This window comes from Momordica charantia (genome assembly GCF_013281855.1).
Source record: "Momordica charantia cultivar OHB3-1 chromosome 8 unlocalized genomic scaffold, Mcharantia_2.0 BLBB01000008.1, whole genome shotgun sequence".
Taxonomy (NCBI): Eukaryota; Viridiplantae; Streptophyta; class Magnoliopsida; order Cucurbitales; family Cucurbitaceae; genus Momordica; species Momordica charantia.
In genome coordinates this window covers 937,146-955,789 of record NW_028275166.1, presented here as the reverse complement: position 1 = coordinate 955,789, position 18,644 = coordinate 937,146, and the positions used below count along the sequence as shown (strand labels likewise).

General features: G+C 32.3%; 2 protein-coding genes across 5 annotated transcripts; both read left to right on the top strand.

Annotated features, from left to right (window-relative positions):
- The first annotated feature begins 1,200 nt into the window (after positions 1-1,200).
- On the top strand, positions 1,201-7,437 carry LOC111004991 (protein BIG GRAIN 1-like E). Its single transcript, XM_022276327.2, is given in 4 exon segments — positions 1,201-1,218; positions 5,892-6,094; positions 6,096-6,388; positions 6,723-7,437. Coding segments are annotated over 4 exon segments (954 nt in total). The 3' UTR covers positions 7,163-7,437.
- Positions 7,438-11,125: 3,688 nt separating this feature from the next.
- Positions 11,126-14,709, top strand: LOC111004907 (coenzyme Q biosynthesis Coq4 family protein / ubiquinone biosynthesis Coq4 family protein). Of its 4 annotated transcripts, none has more exons than XM_022276176.2 (4): positions 11,126-11,270; positions 12,569-12,759; positions 13,920-14,108; positions 14,199-14,709. In XM_022276176.2, exons 2-4 carry the CDS (start codon positions 12,577-12,579, stop codon positions 14,436-14,438), a joined length of 612 nt encoding a protein of 203 aa, XP_022131868.1. In that variant the 5' UTR covers positions 11,126-11,270; positions 12,569-12,576; the 3' UTR covers positions 14,439-14,709. The 4 variants fall into 4 exon arrangements, with proteins under 4 accessions (XP_022131868.1, XP_022131867.1, XP_022131865.1 ...); XM_022276175.2 differs by having other exon boundaries at positions 13,920-14,429; positions 14,581-14,709; XM_022276173.2 differs by having other exon boundaries at positions 11,127-11,270; positions 13,920-14,709.
- The last annotated feature ends 3,935 nt before the right edge of the window (positions 14,710-18,644 follow it).

The following is an 18,644-nucleotide window of genomic DNA, read 5'->3' as shown; positions in this document are numbered from 1 at the left end:
TAAGACTCTTCTCTTCAAGAATAATACAAACAAAAGTGCTCATGCACTGGTTCGCTAAGTAGTAATCATATGTGTGGTATATTAAATCTCAAATGAAATGATTAGGCCTAATAGTGAAGGTATTTTTACATTTTTCTTACCTTTTAATTGTGACGTGTTATTTTGGAAACAAAATTTAACTTATGAATTTAGTTTATTTTTGTTTTAATTGATTTGAACTTTGGACTAAAATTGGATTCTCTTTTTCCTTTTAAGTTTCTATATATATATATTAATATAGCTTCAAGTTTGTTGCCTTGGATTTATGATCACAAAATGGCAATTACATCAATAAATAGGGTGTGATCTTCGAGACAAAAAAAACAGCTGTGACGTCATAAGTGAAACTAATTAATTAGTCTATTAACTGTTTAAGAAATTAAAAAAATGAAAAATGAAAAATAATTACATGGGCCCACTGTCAGATCTGTCAGGGTTGGAGCCCTAAGATGATGGGAGAAATCCTTAAGAACCGTTTGAAACTTTTTGGGTTACTACGTGTCGACGTTTGAGTGGGGATGACCCTCATGCCACCACAAGTTGTCTCAGTTCACTTTTGTGTTATGACGATTCCACCCCTGAGGAAATCTTGATATTACAGTGTCATGGGCTCGGCTAGAGAGATAACGCCCATGGGCTGGGTGGTAAATTTGTATTACATGTATGATCCCATTCCAAATTCGACCTTTTTGGGTGATTGACGTTGGAAAAGAAAAAAACTAGGTCAAGACTCAAGAGTTTGAAACTTTGGCCAAATGTTTTGATTCTCAATCTCTTCTTTTATCCTGAAAAAAAAAATAACATTGAGAGAGAGGAAAGTTCATTTAATGTGACACATTTAATATTATCAAAAAGCTTAATATTCAAATTCTATTTAATCTCTACTCTTACCTATTTGTTTGGTCAAATTTTAGTATTGGCATGATATGATGTAATAATAGACAGTAGAACGTAAAAGTGTAATTTTGTTTTAGATAAGTTGAAAAATTGATCAAATTTACCGGACTAAGGCAATCGATTTAGTTGATTTCTTCGGGTTCTTTTTTAGGCATATCACGTTTAACATAGTGATCATCACTAAAGGTAAGCAATTGAAACTTTTCATGAACTAAACACGCATATGTTGGAAGTAGGTTTGAAAAAGGATCTTAGAGTGTGATAATGGATTGGGCCATGAAGGTTTTTCCTAACGCCTTTTCTTTTCTTCTTATCGAAGTTATTTCACAAAAACTTGTCATGGTAAAGGAAGAATGAGGGAACAATCACACTTAGAGAGCGCACTACAAACGGAGAGTTCAATGCAACATTTAGGAATGATGCATGAATTGCTCCATAAAAGGTATCGGTTGATTCTCTCCCAATTAACTTGACCGTAGATGCGGTTATTTGCTTCACGAGCAACGTTATTCCTGGTTTCAAAGCGGGTTCTTTTTGGTATATATTAAGCTCACTCGAATGTTTGAACACAAATATGTCACGGTAAGTGAAACTACAAGACTTCATGCCCTTGTCAATGAAGCTGCCCAGGGCCTTAGGTAAAATAGATTTATAGTATATTAATATCCAAGGAGAAAAAAGAAAAAGAAAGAAAGAAAAATACATTATTGTCATGTTTTGCTTTCTATCCTAATTTGCTTTTTTGCTTTTCCATTTCTTGGCTTCTTCCCCTTCAATGAAGCAAACAAGAAGCATAGAAAAGACCTAGTTAAAAAGCAATGTCGTGACACAAATTTGGCACAAGACCTTCATGTGTTTAGGTTTTTGGATTCACCCACGCTACTAGACAACCCTATACCATGAGAAAGTACCATAGACATTTACTTTCAAATATGCTTCTTTGGCTAGACCCGATTCGGATTCGTAATCGTCGCTAGCTACAAAAATTCTAGTCAATAAATCATGATAAATTATTTTTTAATTCTTTAAAAAATATTTTATTTCAATGTCATGTTAAATCATTGGTACTAAACTAAAGTTTTATATGGATTGATTATAGGGTGAATTCAATTTTCTTTTTAATTATATGCTCAAAAGCATGCTATAAAAGTAAAACAACTTGACCCTAAAAAATAGTGCCCTAATTATTATGGGCCACTAATATATATCTTAGTGATGATATTGGAGTAGTGTCAAATAGGAATCTTGTTGTTATCGTTCAAAGGTCCAATCTTTTTCATGCATGCATTTAAACCATTTCCACACTAATCATCCTCATCATATATTTATAAATGTCATATGCTACATTTTTTCCCATTTTACCCATCTTAATTTTGTGTCAGACTATTTAAGTTTTTAGTTGGATTTTGTGCGTTTTTCTTGCACATTATCATTGCCTGTTTGATTTTAAAAAAAAAAAAGAAAACAAAAAACAAAAAACATACATCATTGCAATACAGAAAATATATACGTGATAGTAAACAATTAATAATTATTTAATAGATTTTATTTAATATAATGACGACAATACAAAAAAAAAATAGTTGTTTTGTTTTGATGCTTAAATAGGTAATTAAAACAACTCTTGAGTTAAAGAGTGGTTTTAAGAGTAGTATTTTTTTTCAAATAAAATACTTTCATATTAATATGTTTTAGGAGAAAATACTAACAAAGTAATTTTGAATTATTTTTAATATTCCCCTCTATATATAGATATACTACAATACAATGATTAATATTCCTCCATTCCATCAATTATACTCGTGTCATATATAAATCACAAACCAACTCAATCATTTTGGGTCCAATTAAGCATAGAAATCGCTCATAAAAAAATTTCCATTTTTTTTTCAATTCAGTTCCAAAAATAAAAGGAACAATTTTCTAATTTTGCCGAAGAAATATGGAGCAAATTAAAGCAAAATTCCAAATAACGGAAATTTGACTTTTGTTAAGCGGGGTATTTTAGATAATATGGTAAAAATATAAGGACGAGAAAGTAATATGATGGGGAGGAGAGAGAAAGCATAAAGAAGTGGGAGTTTGGGAGATGATAGGGTGTAGAGAACGTGTCGAGTGGTGATTGGCTGGCAGTCCAAATCAGGCGCTTGTATCTGGCGAAGGTGGGGCCCACGTGATTTGAAGACAATGCTCCACTCCAGCTGTCATGGCAAATCGACACGTCTCCACCGAATATGTCTCGATTTCAGTTCAACTCCCAAAATAATTGTTCACAAATCAAATAATCCTATTTTGTTTATTTTATTCACAATATATATATATATATTAAATTAATAATTAAAATTTTAAGTGTGGATGCTTTTTTATTTTAACCCAATATACATAAACCGAGAATAATAAAAAGAAAGAGGTATATTTATATAACTATATAATAATACAAGGTATATGTTATATAACCTAATTAATATATTGAAAAGATTAATGAATTGGTAGCCTAGATAAAAAAAAAAGTCATAAAAAAAGATGAAAATGTCACAGCCCACAGTATTGAAAAAAAATAAAAATATGGAAATTTCTTAATTGTGACCGCCATATAAAATTGGAGAAAATGTATGAATTTAGAGAAAATTTGCAAGATTTTGAATGCCCACCACCTAAAATATTGGGAATTTTTTTAATGGATATCAAACTTTTCTTATTAAAATACAAGATAAACGTTAATTATAAAAGGAAATAATATATTCTAAAATATAATAATAAATATATAGAAGGATAGTTATGGAGGGCAATTTAGAAAAAGAAAAAACAAAACTTATTTAAATCCTATAAATGTAGATATCTAAACGGTAGAAAAATGGACATTTATAAAATATCAGGTATTATTTGACCACAAAAACAAATTCGTCATGGATATTTGGGCTCTTAGCTTCCTAATTAAGCCCATAAACAATGCTCTCTTTAGAAGACCGTTCATGCTTGTCTGGGCCTTTCAGAGCATTCCCAATTAGCTTAGCCCAAGTTCAACAACAAAATAAGTACTTTAATTTAGCAAATTTTGGGTTTCCAACTTTAAATAACAAAACCCCAAGAGAAATTATTTAGAAATAAATACCTAACACCCGATTTGATAATAGCCTCGTTTTTAGTTTTGTGTTTTTGAAAAATTATGCTCGTTTACCTTACAGTTTCTTTGGTATATATGCTTTCACATTTCTTAAAAATATAGGTTCAACTCCCACGCCCAACACCCTACATTTGTTGTAATCCAACACTTATATAAATTTTTTTCGACAAGTTCAGCTTGAAATAATATGACAAAGTCATCAACCACTTATTTGGGCAATACTTTGCAATATTTGACTTATTGATCATCAACTAAACAAATTACATATGATTTGATTTTTATTTTGATTAATAAGAATTATCCATTTTATTTCATTTATCCTGAGAGACACAAATATATGGTAGTAACAGATCGAGGAAGGGGAGATGGGGAGGTCAAGGGCATGTGGTAGGGCACCAGGACTTGAACTCAAAAAGAGTTGTTTATTTTTTGAGAAATGTAATGGCTTTATTTTAGATAGTTTTGTAGGAAAATTTTCAAACTAATGTTTGTTTTACATAATTTATTATGGAGAACCCTTTTGAAAAAGATCACATTGACCAAGGATGACACCTGGGAACAACATCGAAGGCTATGAAGTCAATGTCGATTAAGAACTGACATATGGAAATAACTGACATCGTAAACCTACAATGTCAGTTAATTTAATGACATTATAGGTCCGATGACACCTGAGTCAATGTCAGTTGCGGAACTGACATTGCATATATATGAGATGTGAGTTAGTTGAAAACTAACATTAAAGGCCAATTTTAATTTCGTTAGAGTCGAGACCATAATGAAAGGCAAAAATGTAAAGAGATATACTCTCAATAGGAGATTTTGAAAATCCATATTTCAAAATGGCATCTAAAACATCTTAGATGCCTCCCGTATAGATTTGGGTATCTTGAGATATGCATGAGTATCTTATATCCTTGTAAAACAAAGTTGAGAATCCAAACATCCATCTAATAAAAATCTTAGATTTTTACGAAACAAACCCGAATACCATCTAAGTTTTTTTTGGGGTAAATCCAAATCCAATTTATAATCTGTACCGAATTGAAAAAGAAAGAAAACATAAAGAGAAGTGTCACACCCAAACATCCCGCAAAAGAGGAGCAGCAAAATAAGAGTGGGCCACCCTCATTTTATGCGTCAAAGATTACACTTATACACACTTACCCAACAAACACACAACTTTCCTTTTCAACAACACAACATATACTACACACCCATGTGTTCTTCCCATGTCCCCCCTTTATCTCAATTGCCTATATTTGTGTGTTTGTAGGCCTATTCCCCTTACATTTCAACTTTTTGCAACATTATACGCTATCTTTCTCGAAAATTAAATGTTTTTCATTCATCTCGCTAGAATCAAAACGATCCAACGTTATACATATTGTATCAGGTTATTTGATGATGCCCTTCAATTGAAGATAACTAGAGTAATCAATCAATGATGCATGTCCTTAATATAATTAAGATATTTGCTTAATTCTTTAGTACATGGATGAAAAATTAGTACTAATCAATCAATGTATATAATCTTTTGTCATTTAGTGGATCCATGGTGAAAAAAGTTTCAAATACATTTATCTCATCAAGCGTACCAAAAATTTAGACGTATATAAAATAAAAATATATCCCACATAGCCAACACCCACTTGAAAGGCAAGTCCCACTGCTAGAATCCAAGGTACCCAAAACCCTCAACAAAAACCCTCCTCATAGTCACATTATTGCTCCTCAATTCCACCATTATTTCCATGTGGGTCTTCCTCTTAACTCATCTCCCATATAACACCTCACATTCTTCAACAACAATCCTTCCCTCTCCCTCTAGTTTTCTCCAAGCTTTGCAGAGATGATGAACAAGAAGATGTTCCACCATAGGAGAGCTTCCAAGGATCAGCTCGAGGCGTTCGAAGCTGCTGCTTCTGCTGCAAAGTTCACTCAGAAAGTGAAGAAGAAAGACCACAAAGGATGGATCAAAGGAAGAATCAGCTTAGACATGCAGGTGAAGAACATCCTTAATCTTCCCCAACATAAATAATTCTCACAGTGTTGATCAAAAGCAAGTTGTGAAAGATATTGATCACAACAAGAACTTGAAGCAGCAGCCGAGCTCCCCCGGCGGGAGACTCGCCAACTTTTTGAACTCTCTCTTCAGCCATTCTTCTGGTTCTTCTAAGAAGAAAAACAAGCCCAAATCTTCCCTTCAATCCATGGAGGATATGGAACAATTGCACCAAAGCCCAAGAGGAAGAAACTCCAAGAGAAGGATCAGCATCAGCCATTCAGATCATACAAAGTTCATCTATTCTTCCTCTCCTCCTTCAGGTTCTTATACCGACCTATTAATATTTATGGGATTTCTTCTCAAAATCGATTAACAAAGAGAGGAGTAGCTCGTATATATTATAAACTTCTGTTATCTTTTCAACGTGAGATCTGTAACATGATCCATCGAGATCGTGACTCTTTTTTACTCATCAATGTTCGAATTCCATTTTTTTATTAAATGGTTCGTTGGGTTCTAATATGATGTTGATATTCAAAAGTTTCATCGCAAAATTAATTGATAATAAGAGTAGTAACTTGTGTAATTGTAACATAACCCTAGTCTTAGAAGTGAGATATAATATTTAATCATTTATTTGTATTCTTAACACAGGGTTCGGAACGCCGCCGCGTGATCAGGTCCAAACCCCGACAAAGAGGTACAAAGAACTATTGTCGTTTTCGAAGTTGAACCGACATATAAGATCAGCGGTGGCATTGCAGAAACCCGGCGTGGACGAGGAGAAGAGAAGGAAAGACGAGGCGGGTTGTGTGGAGAAACAGAAGAAGAAGAAGAAGAAGAATTGTGGAGAGAAAGATAGGGGTTGGGTGGAGAAAATGGTAGCAGAAGAAATTGAGCTGAGAAAAATTGATGACATTATAGATAATATTATTGATGATGACGATGATGGCGGAGAGACTGATTCAAGTTCTGATCTGTTTGAGCTTCAGATTTATGATTTGGATTATTACTCCACTGGATTGCCTGTGTACGAATCTACTGATATTGATACCATTAAGAGACGAAACTCCATCTCTAATGGCGTTTGTTGAGTTGGAAGAAAAAAGGAGAAGAGAAGAAGAGAAGCTCTTTTTTTTTTTGTTTTTTTGTTTTTGGGTTTTGTTTATGTGCAGTAATTTGGGATTTTTTTTTTCTATTTATCTTTGTAATGGGGGTTTTTTAGAGCAAGATTAATGAGCAAGTGGTGGAACAGAAATGAAATCACTTGGTTTGTAGAGGGGAGTGACTAATATAAGATTGGTTTTTGATTTTGTAATTAAAATTTTCAGGTACTGTATATCTTAATGACAATGGATTAATTTGATTATCCAGCTTTTCAAACCATTTTCCTATGAACTTTGGTGTGATTGATTGATTGTAAGAAATATTGATGAAGTGAAATTGGAGAATAGGAGGATGTGTTATGCAAAAATGATAAAAAGCAAAACGCACGGACATCGAATTAATAACCTTTTAAAAAAGATCACACATATAGAGATTTTTCTTTTACGAGTGGGTGGAAATTTATAAACTCTCTTTTGATCGAACATAAAGTACTTTAACCAGTCGAGATACGTTAAAGAGAATAATCTATTTTCGTAACTAAAATGTTGCATAGGGACAATAAGCTTAAACCAAAAATCATTGAAATTGTGGGTCACTCAAAATTTAACCTAATAAACATTGCACACCTATGAAGCAAAAGAGAAAATTGTCTTTTAACTTATTCAGTAGTATTCCAAAAATTTAATTTGTTTGCTTAATCTAAATGAGATTAAGGAGTTTAGAAGATAAATAATCATAATTAATCTTGTAAGTTTTTTTTTGGGTGAATATATTCCACTAACATTCGAGAGAAATAACATGTGTCGTGGATCTAAATACTTTGGAGTTTGGGCAATTAATAATGTAATTAAAGTGTAATTCAATTTAATTAAATAGGTTATATATTTTAGTATCATAGTGGATCAAATATGTTGTCTACACACAATGATTATTGGACTTATGAAATCCAACCATTAGAATTTGAAATCTTCCCATGAAAAGGATAAAAGGCATATGCATAGAAAAGATGGAAATTCCGTACAAGGATATATAATTTCAGCTTTATTTCTTTTACTTTAAAGTTTAAACTCAAATAATTACAATATATAAGACAAGACTCGCGTGATTATTAGCATCCAACATGCTGGCTTGAAAATGCCATTTTCCAAAATTTCATGATTCACAGTGGTCTCGATTATTTAAATAAATTAATATTAAAAAGTTGTCGTCGTAGTCTTCTCTCCATTTCAAATAATATCAAAGAAAAATATGAATTTGAGGCCAATATAGAGCTTAACTCAATAATAATTGATCCTGTCATTAGAAAAGACGTGAGTTGGAGTTATGTTTGTTTTTTTTTTTTTCTTTTTTCCTTTTGTTCTTTCGGAAAATAAATTGTGGGAATATTGCTTTTAGCCATATCCAAATGAAACTTAGGGACAAAGAAGGTCATTAGGTAGGACACTCACTAATAATAACCAATTAATTATTGAATCCACATGAAGACATTACACAAAAGCTACAAAAACACAATTATTTGATTAACGGAGTTAGGAAAAACAATTATTTTCCAAGTCGGTGGCTAATTTTTCGCTCGATCATTAGATCACTATTAAACTCAAAACGTCACAAACTTAAATTTACAAATAACCCAACATCGAACAAAATTTATACTTGAAATCTTCTACCCTAATCAGAATTAACTTGACATCACCAAATAATTAATGAAAGGAAGAAAAAGGTTAGAAACCCAGACATGAAAAGTAAAAGCTGAGAAGGCAGACATTAATAATATATAAACAAAAGAAATGGGCATTATGATTGAAGACAAAAATGAGCAATGTCATAGTGGATGGGGAAGGAAGAAGTTGAGATCATTTGGTTGCATGCCTATATTAAAAGGTGAAGCCTTTAAAAAAAAGAAATAAAGGGAAAAAAAATACATTTTTCAAGTCCCAATAGCAATATTTGAAGAGCCTTAAAACTTCTTTTCTAACCATATAACTCTGATATCTTCGTTAGAAAAATCTATCAACTCCATCCACGTCTTTAATCGACGTAGAAAATCTATCACTAAGGATTTTACGATATGTAATTGGTTCGCTCTATAAAATATCGATAATATCGGGTGTCTTCTTAGATATTACCGACAAATTAAATTTAGTCTCCTTTATCTTAAATTGACTCTACGATTGTCTATTTCACACACAAGTTACTACTTAAAAGCAAAAATTTAACTCAAAAATTTAATTGCAAGGTATGTTTGTAAAAAAGTCAAAACTAAATCGTTACAAAGTAAAATAAAATAAAAATCTATATATATAGATAGAGAAATATTAAAGTATAAAGATGAAAAAGTATATTTTATTGGAAGAAAAGAGGGATGAAATCAAATAGGGTTGTAAAAGGCTAGGGGTTTAAAATATTAATATGGGATGTGGAGGGAAGAAAAGTCCCTATAATCATGGGGGTGGGGCGTATTTAAAAGTGAGTGGAGGGTCCATATATAACCAAAGGATGTTTTGTAATTTAAAAATAAAAATATTGTTCGGTCATTTTGAAAAAGGATATTCTATCTTAGTATAATTGATTTTTTAAAATCACCGTCAAAATAATATCCTAATAAAAAAAATAAATTTTCTATTGTTCACACAATTAAAATACTATCAAAATTTTAATAATAATAGTCAACCCAATAAATTTCTAATAATACATGCAGAGGCGAAGGATTCTAAACTACGACTTCTCTAATTGAGGACATATTAAAAAAAATATTTTTTTCCTTTTTTGTTTTTTCTTATTGGTTTCACTCGGACTCATAAATAAAGAAGGGAAAGGGAGGCAGTGGTACGTGTTATTGAGCCTTGATTTGCGGACAATTAATCCAATCCTTTATTAAAAGCTTATGTACGAATTTCGGTAACTATTTCTTTTTGTTTTTTTTCCTTAGGGAAAAAAAAAAGAGAAAAAAGAGCTAGAGAGGTTAAAAGGTGTGTAAATTAAAGAAAACAAATAATCATGAGTCATGACTTTGAGCACCCATTATTTTTCACTGTGCAATAAAAAAAAAGTTTGTTTTATTTATTAGTATCTCTCCTCTTATATGTTTAAATTCTCTCTCCCACTTTTTGTAGGATGATATATTCCAAACAGAGATACAAACAATAAAATCTCTCATTTTCTAAAGATATATATGTATAAATACTTGAGTTAATGTGATAATGTTGTTCACTCTAGGTCAAAGTTAGCATAAATTTACTTTTAATGTCTAATATTAATGAATATATTGTTGGTATTTTATTAAATTGTTTGTCAATTCTAATAATGTAGGTAGGGTTATGCTTTCGTCTTCTACAATCTCTTAATAAGCGTCTTATTATATATCATATTTTCTACCATTTTATAATTCAACGTCATATATTATTTTATTGAAACTTGGCCTAATAATTTTCAAAACGCAATAGAGGAGAAAATGAATCCAAGAAATAAATTAATATAAAATATATCACTGAGGTATAGCGGTACAATAGACTTTTCTATTTTTTTATTTGGGTTGGACATTAGTTTTTTTCTATATCTACAAATCATAAAAATAGTTATAAATTTACAATTAACTGTAAACTTCTTCCTATGTTTGCATGGCGCAATTAAAATCATAACCAAATCCAACTCAAATTTGGAGCAAGCCCATTAGCGAGAACTATACGGGCCTTGAGGCCCATGGGCTTAAACTCTAGTAGACTCTTGGGTGGAGCGAAATTGGGCTCAATAGGATCATTTTTCTTTTTCTTTATATATATAAAAAATGTTTTTTTATTTTTACTTTTCAATCCTAGTAAAAAAATGTTCGATATAAATGTAATGCTGCTTGTGTTTTGGGCGGTTGAATCGGGTCTCTCGGGTAGCAGAAACCGGCCGGATTGGTCCAAAAAGAATCTCCTAAACCCGGCCCGATCCAATCCAACCCGTACCCGCTTTTCCCTCTGTAGCATTTCGTTGGTTCTGAAATCTCCGCTCTCTGATTCTCACAGAATTATCTCCGAGTCGCAAAAAGGAACGTCGGTTTTCTATTTCTCCAGGCTCTGATTAAATCTCATCTGAAGAATTACTCGAAAGGTAATCAAGTTTCATTTTGTTTCGCTTTCATTTTAGCCGCACCAACAGAGATATTTATAAGTTGATTATCTTTCCAATCGTAATGACTGCATTAGCGTCCTCTCTGAAACCACTCGTCTTTGCGTGAAATATGAATATGTTTGTGAGATTTGGTGCTACATGCTCAACCGAGTCAATCATCTGATTACTTGATCTATCTATCGATTTGGTTCGGGTTTTCCAAGTTGATTGTGGTTTCCTTGAATGTTTTGCGGCCTTGTTTCGACAATTCTCAGCGTTGGATTAGTGTCGGACTCAAATATTATTAGTTTTTTCTTATTTAATTTTGATTTCCTCATTGATTTAGGGGTAATATCATGTTTCTCAACATCGGTGTTCTAGAGTGTAATAGTAGTTACGTAATAACGAATTATTTACTCATATTACTGATTCGAGGAATCTCGAACAATTTACCGAGAACTGATCGATTGCGGATATAGTGGAGTTCTCTCTATAGGATAATATTTTACAATCATGTTAGCAACTGAGTAATTTGGTGTTATGTTGCAAAGATAAGGCTACGAGATGTTATGATGTTGATATTCGGTTAGGAGGATAGTATTTCAGCAGATGGTTGTCTTTAGTCTACATTTAGATGGTATTCTGATGTTCGTGTCTACCCTTAGTCATGTAGTCTATTGAAATCAGACCGCCTATCTGCCATCTCGTAGACATTTCATAAGATTGGTACAACACGCAAAAAGAGAGAGGTTACTTGCAATATGATTAGGCATCCATTTAAGCAAAATTAATTTTGATCCTGAAGTAGATGACTTTTCTGATGCCAAAATCCTTGATATTTCTATAAAATCCCACTCTTAGATGACACATTTTTTCTCTATTTTGGCAAGTTTCAGAATTGAGGTATGGTAAGTGTGAGGAAAAGTGCTTCCTAAAGAATTAAAATATTGTTAAAAGCTATTGCTTATCTTTTAATTTTATATTCGTTCTCTCTTGGCTACAGACGTGATCTCTTCTAACTCTTCTAACTAGTTAGGCTTTATTTAGTTCTCATATAACTTTATGTTTGGTATTGTGTATTGTTATATTTTGATTGTTGAAGTATTATATAGAACTTTGGATGAACAAATAGCCCAATTTTGGAGGTACCGTTTGTCCATTGGTGAAGTATCGAGTAAACTACATTTTCTTATGCTCCTCAACAATAAAGCACTATTATGGTTTTTAAGTTATCCTTATCATATCAAATTGCATAGTTTCTTAAAGTCGCCATCCTAAAAATAGAACAAAAAAAGTAGCATTTGATATGGCAGGTGGTGTACGTGTCCAGCTCAATAGATGGCAGCAAGCAGCAGTTGCACTTGGTTCGGCAGTAGGTGCCTTGCTAGATCCACGGCGAGCAGACTTAATAGCAGCTCTTGGGGAAACAACTGGAAAGCCTGCTTTTGAAAGGGTCCTTGAAAGGATGAAAAAGAGTGCCGAAGGCAGAGTAAGTTCTTAATTATAAAATCTCATGTTTCCATGTTTCATATTCCTTTGTCATCTGCAAGTGTCAAATTTGATATGTTTGATATGTTTGTATGGAAATGAAAAATTTTATATGTTTGTATTTAAGATGATTAAGAATACAAAATAAAATGAATTTTCTTTATCTTTAAATATAATGGTTATCATGTTCAAATTTTGAAATTACTTTTCTTTGAGTGCTGCAGGAACAACATGGGTTATTTTGCCTTATCAAATTGAATTGGTTCTTGTAATTTGTTGAGTTGTTTATCTTGTGTATTCTTATTGGATCTTGTGATTGGGCTGAGTTATGCTCATTCCTTTCTTCCCGCACCAAGTCTTCGTTTCCTCCCTTGGAAACACACACTATTTTGACCGAAGTGTTAGTGTTGGACATGCTCCAGAACATGTGGTTTGGAGTTTTTTTTTTTAATTATAATTTCTTTTTTCAATTTTGTTTACATTTGGGCAATGCAAGAGACAAATCTAGACACGCAGGGATGACAATTAATCATATTGGTTGATATGAAAAACTTTAAAGGTATTTGTTTTAGCTACCTGTTTCTATTTTGATGGACATTATTGGACACATCAATTACAAGTCTCCTAATGGAATATGGTGCTGCAAGATCTATATCATATCTTTTTTGTATCTGTAATGATGCCTTCTTATTGCCCTCTTATTGCTCATTTTCAATTCTCCATGTTTTTCCAAAACATCGTTCTGTTTTTCTTTATTCTATAAATTTTCAATATAGTTCTTTGGTTTCTACCGTAACTTTCTAACGAACTGAATTTTCTACATAGAATGAGAAACTTTATAACAAATCGGACCACCCTCCAATCTACTATTTCAGATGAATGGTTTACAATTAGTTTCTTTCATTCCCTACTCTACCGCAATTGATTTTTATTCTGAGATGGTGTTGTCATTTGGGCTCGGTTCTTTCCTTTATAGTACGATACTTGTACCGAATGAGATAAAATGTTTTAAGAGACGTTCCTTGTAGGCCAGCTTGCTAAATTTATTTCTCATCTGCTGGATGACTCGAATGTCTTGAAAATCCTTTTTTTTTTTTTAATCATGCACTAGCTCTCGTAACTCGTTCATTTGAATGTTAAACAAAGAAATTTCTTCTTCAGGCAGTATTGTTGGAGCGACCACGTGTCTTATCATCAGAAGTTGGACACGCATGGGACCTTCCATCCAACACATTTGGTGCTGCATATGCTAATTTTATGGGTTCCAGGAACTTTTCTCCTGATGACCGGCCTCCTGTTCGATTCATGGACACCGACGAACTGGAGTATGTTGCCATGCGAGCTCGTGAGGTTCATGACTTCTGGCACACCCTTTTTGGTCTTCCCACTAACTTGATTGGCGAATCGGCATTGAAGGTTATTGAATTTGGACAAATGCAGCTTCCAATGTGCATGCTGTCTGTTTTGGGAGGCACAGCAAGATTCAATGACAAACAGAGAAAATTGTTCTTCCAGCACTACTTTCCTTGGGCCATGCGTGCTGGCATGCAGTGCACAGATCTCATGTGTGTATATTATGAGCGACACTTCCACGAGGATTTGGACGAAGTGCGAGCTAAATGGGGCATAGTTCCTGCACCTCCATCTCCTAAAGCGAACGTTGCTTCAACAGTAAGATGATGGTGTTAAATTAACCAGAACCCGCTTCCTGTTTACTTGCAAGTTGCTACTTTACATAACTATGTTTCTGGTGCTAAAGTTCGCATTGTAACCACTTGCGTTTCTCAGCTGTTTTTGGGTCTTGAATCTCAACTTACAACAGGTTTGATTGATAATTCATATCAAAGTCTGGTGATTAAGCCCAACAAGCTCACGTTGGTGTCTTTGTTGTTCATGGATGTCATCAGAATGTTCTCCAGTTAAGGTATGTAACAACCATTATTGACTTTGAGATGACCCAGCGTTCTATATTATTCATTTAGCAAATCTATTTTTTAGGCTTGTGCATTATTGACAGTAGGGTCTTCACTTGTTATGATTTGACACACATTGAACTAATAGTGATTATATAATAGTTTCCACGAAGTCTTAATCTTAAAAATTAAACCTCCAAACTGTTGTGTTCATCTCTCTCTCTAAAAAAAATCTCTTTTACTCTTCTCTCTTAAAAAAACTTGAAGAAGATGAATTATTTTGTGGAATAATTTTTGGGCTTATAAAAAGTGGGAAACACATTTCTCTCTAAAAAAAAAAATCCCACTTTCTTCCACACTTTTTTATCCAAACAAATATCTTTTCCTTGAGAAATTTCTAGTAGCGTATAGATGTTCTCATTCATTACCAGTCATGCCAGTAATATTTAAGAACGGTGTGGTGTCTAGTAGCATTAAAGAATGAAAAATACTTAGGTGTAGCATCCATTTTTTTATCGAACACCGTTAAATTTTTTACCAATGTGCGAGAGAGATGCCAAAAATGAGGTATGTTTTCTGTTCTTAAATGATATCAAAATTTGGATAAATACCTAAATATTATTTTCTTAAAAATTAAGTGAAACTTTATAGTATAGTGAGAGTAGGGACATATTTATTGTTAGTCATGTTGGCATTATTTAAATATGATACAAGATGCCAAATGAGTTTAGAATAATTGGCCCCTATTTCTGACCAAAAAGTCGTAAGTTCGAATCTCTTACTTCACTTGTTGTATTCTTCGAATCTCTTACTTCACTTGTTGTACTCAAAAGATGAAGAAGAAAAAAACACGAGCTGAAAAAATGAGTGGTGGGGGCGTAGTGAGAGGCGTGGAAAGGGACGATGAGGGAAGGGAGGGAAAAGAATGGTCGGATTATGAGGTTGAGACAAAGCGGCGCCGTAATGGGTGCTGTGTTATGTTGGCCACACTAGACAGTGGTGACTATACATGAATTACTTTTTCACTCTCTGAATAATACCTGACCATACCATTCCTCCATCTAGGGTTTAGCTGTCTGCCCTTCACCGTACTCTTGTCTCTCTCTGTTCAGTTCTGTTTTCCATAGCCCATTGGGAACTCAAATCTCTTCACACTTCACATTTCACATTTCACACTTGTGTTTTTTACTACTACTTTTACCTCTCTCCTTCCCCTGACTTTTCCCTTTCTTTTATTAGTTTAAATACTATTTTCCTATTTCTACTTTTCTCCAAATTCATTTAGTTTCAAAACACGGATTCTGGTCTATGCATTTTGAATTTTTGTTGTTTTCTATAGTTTTTATACTTTTTAAATGTCTTAATTTTAAAAACTGACCATTTTGCTTCATTCAGTTTTTCTCCTCTTTTTTTTTTTTTTTATCATCGACGCATTACTTGCCAAGTTTCTTAACATAATCATAAAATTGTATTAAATGGTTTACATTTTCTAGAAAATTTTGTTAGTTTTTGTACATAGAAACCAAAATTGGTCAACTTTTAAAAATATATAGATCGAAAGGAACATTCTCGAAGACTCGAATCTTTCAGATTTGTTCTACTAAAAAAAATATAAATAAATAAAAGTCTCAAACTTCTAGAATTGTATTAAGAGTGTGAACTAACTTCTAGAATTGTGTTAAGAGTGTGAACTATGCCATTAAACTTTTAATTTTGCATTTAATAAACCTTTGATGTTCGGTTTATTATTATTATTACTATTTTAATTTATAGACTTATTAAACTCAAAATTAAAAGGTTGAGATATTATTAGACACAAAATTCAATTTTGTTCTAAGAGATATATGAATTTCAAATAAGTTATAAATAGGTTAGGAATCTTTCAGACACAAAAATTAAAAGTTCAAGTACATCGTAGACACTTTTAACACTCAATGATCTCTTACTCATAAGCCATAAAGTTGAGAATTTATGATCGGACAATCTTGAAAATTCATGGATCAAATAATTTAACCTTAAATTTTTACGTTATTTGTTATAATTCTTAAAGTTTCAAATATTCTAGTTTGAGTTTTGAACTCTTAAAATTTTTTTGGGGAATTTTTTTCCTTTCATTGTGGTGGCAAATGTTTGTCTAGTAGACATATTTACCATCACTTAAATAATAAAAGCATGTATGTACGTTAGGTTTTCATTAAATAATTTGTGAAAACTTTATAGTAAGAATAAATATGTTCTTTTTCGTGTATAACTGTGTTAAATCAAGATGGTTTGAGAGTTTGTTGGAGCTTAGATTAGATTTTACATGAAATTGTCAAACCTTCTTTTACACATGTGTTAAGGATATATTAAGACTAAATATATCTTAGTCTATAACTTAATATGATATCATATATTAGAACGTTGTGTATCGTTGAGCTCTAGAATTCATAGCAAATAATGCATGTACCAGTAAGAAAGATGATAGCCAACCGACAAATGTGTGAGATGTCTTTTGGGAATATTTAGTACAAGTAAAAAAAAAAAAGAACAGAGGAAAGCATGTGTATGTGGTCTACGTTAATGTTACTACCAAAATATCCAAGGACGATGTAAAATTATAACAATAATGGCCGATTGATATGACACTTAGAGGTCAAACTGCAAAAGCTAAGAGGGCTTTCAATTTTACCCCTTTTTTTTGGAATCTGATTTAATATCTACTCTTTGGACCTATCTATTTTTTTAGGATTCTTATCATTTTAGTAAAGTTATTATGTTTCATCGACGAGTTGTTTTAGTTAATTATATACTCTTATAAAATCTTGCAAAATCTCGAATGTTATCTTGAGCTAAATATTCTAGGATCAAATTTAAAGAATGACACGAATTCAACGTCTCTTTCGTAGAAAATTACTCTTGCATGCCAATCCTCCAACCCTCAATATTTTCTCCTTTGGCATGCCCTTATAGTCCATGGAAGAATGGAATCAAAGGGCATGCTTGCAATCTTTTTATGCTCTATGGTGCCCATTGTCCTTGGACTTTTATGTTATTTAATTTTGCAGTCAATCACAATGATTTCAACCAATTTTTGTCGTGCAACCAATTTAGTATTAAGACATCTATAAAAAAAAACAATAAATTTGATTTTGTTATTTTCAAAATTTCTACACAACAATTTTTAGAAACATTTCTTAAACGTTATCAAATGAACCAAAGAAAAAACTCGTATGAAAAATTAATTAGGGTTCACTAAACTTTGAACATTAGCAACTAAAGAGAGGGTAAGGAAAATAGAGAAACACAAGGGTGTGGTATTATGGAAATTTTACTTTTGAAGAAAGAAAAAGGATAGAAAGAAAACTCCAATGGAGGACTGAAAAACAAAATGATTTTCTTTTTTTTTTTTTTAATGGGAGTGAGAGAAATATGGTGGTTGGTTAATGGTTAGATAGAAGTGATATATAAAAGACAAACTATTCATTCAATATCTGAAGGGTATAAAAGAGATTCTATTAAATCCAAAAATGTAAGCATAAAATAAAACCCACATAATATTATATTGTAGAAAAAAGGGGAAAAATATCTTTTCGTCGAAAAAGAAAAGGAAATAAAATTCGTAAAGGGAAATAAAGATCTGGCGAATCAATCTTCTGAATTAAAATTAGTACACTCGTGAACGCTGCCATCTTTTCCCTACTGTTTGGAATCACCAACACACAATGCCTCCTCTACCCCCTCCTCCCCTCTTCAATTTTTCTTTTTTTTTTTACCATTTTTCATATATATATATATATATATATATATATATTTTAATATAACATCATCTTGAAAATAGTTGTCTCAACTCGTTGAATTACGTTCATGTTGATTTTATCGTTTATGTTATTGTCTCTCATATTCAAATTTCAACTCTAGACTTGAGAATTGAATCAAATTTGTTGTTCAATTTCAATTTTTTAGTTGGTTCTCTCATCAGGCCAAAAAATCA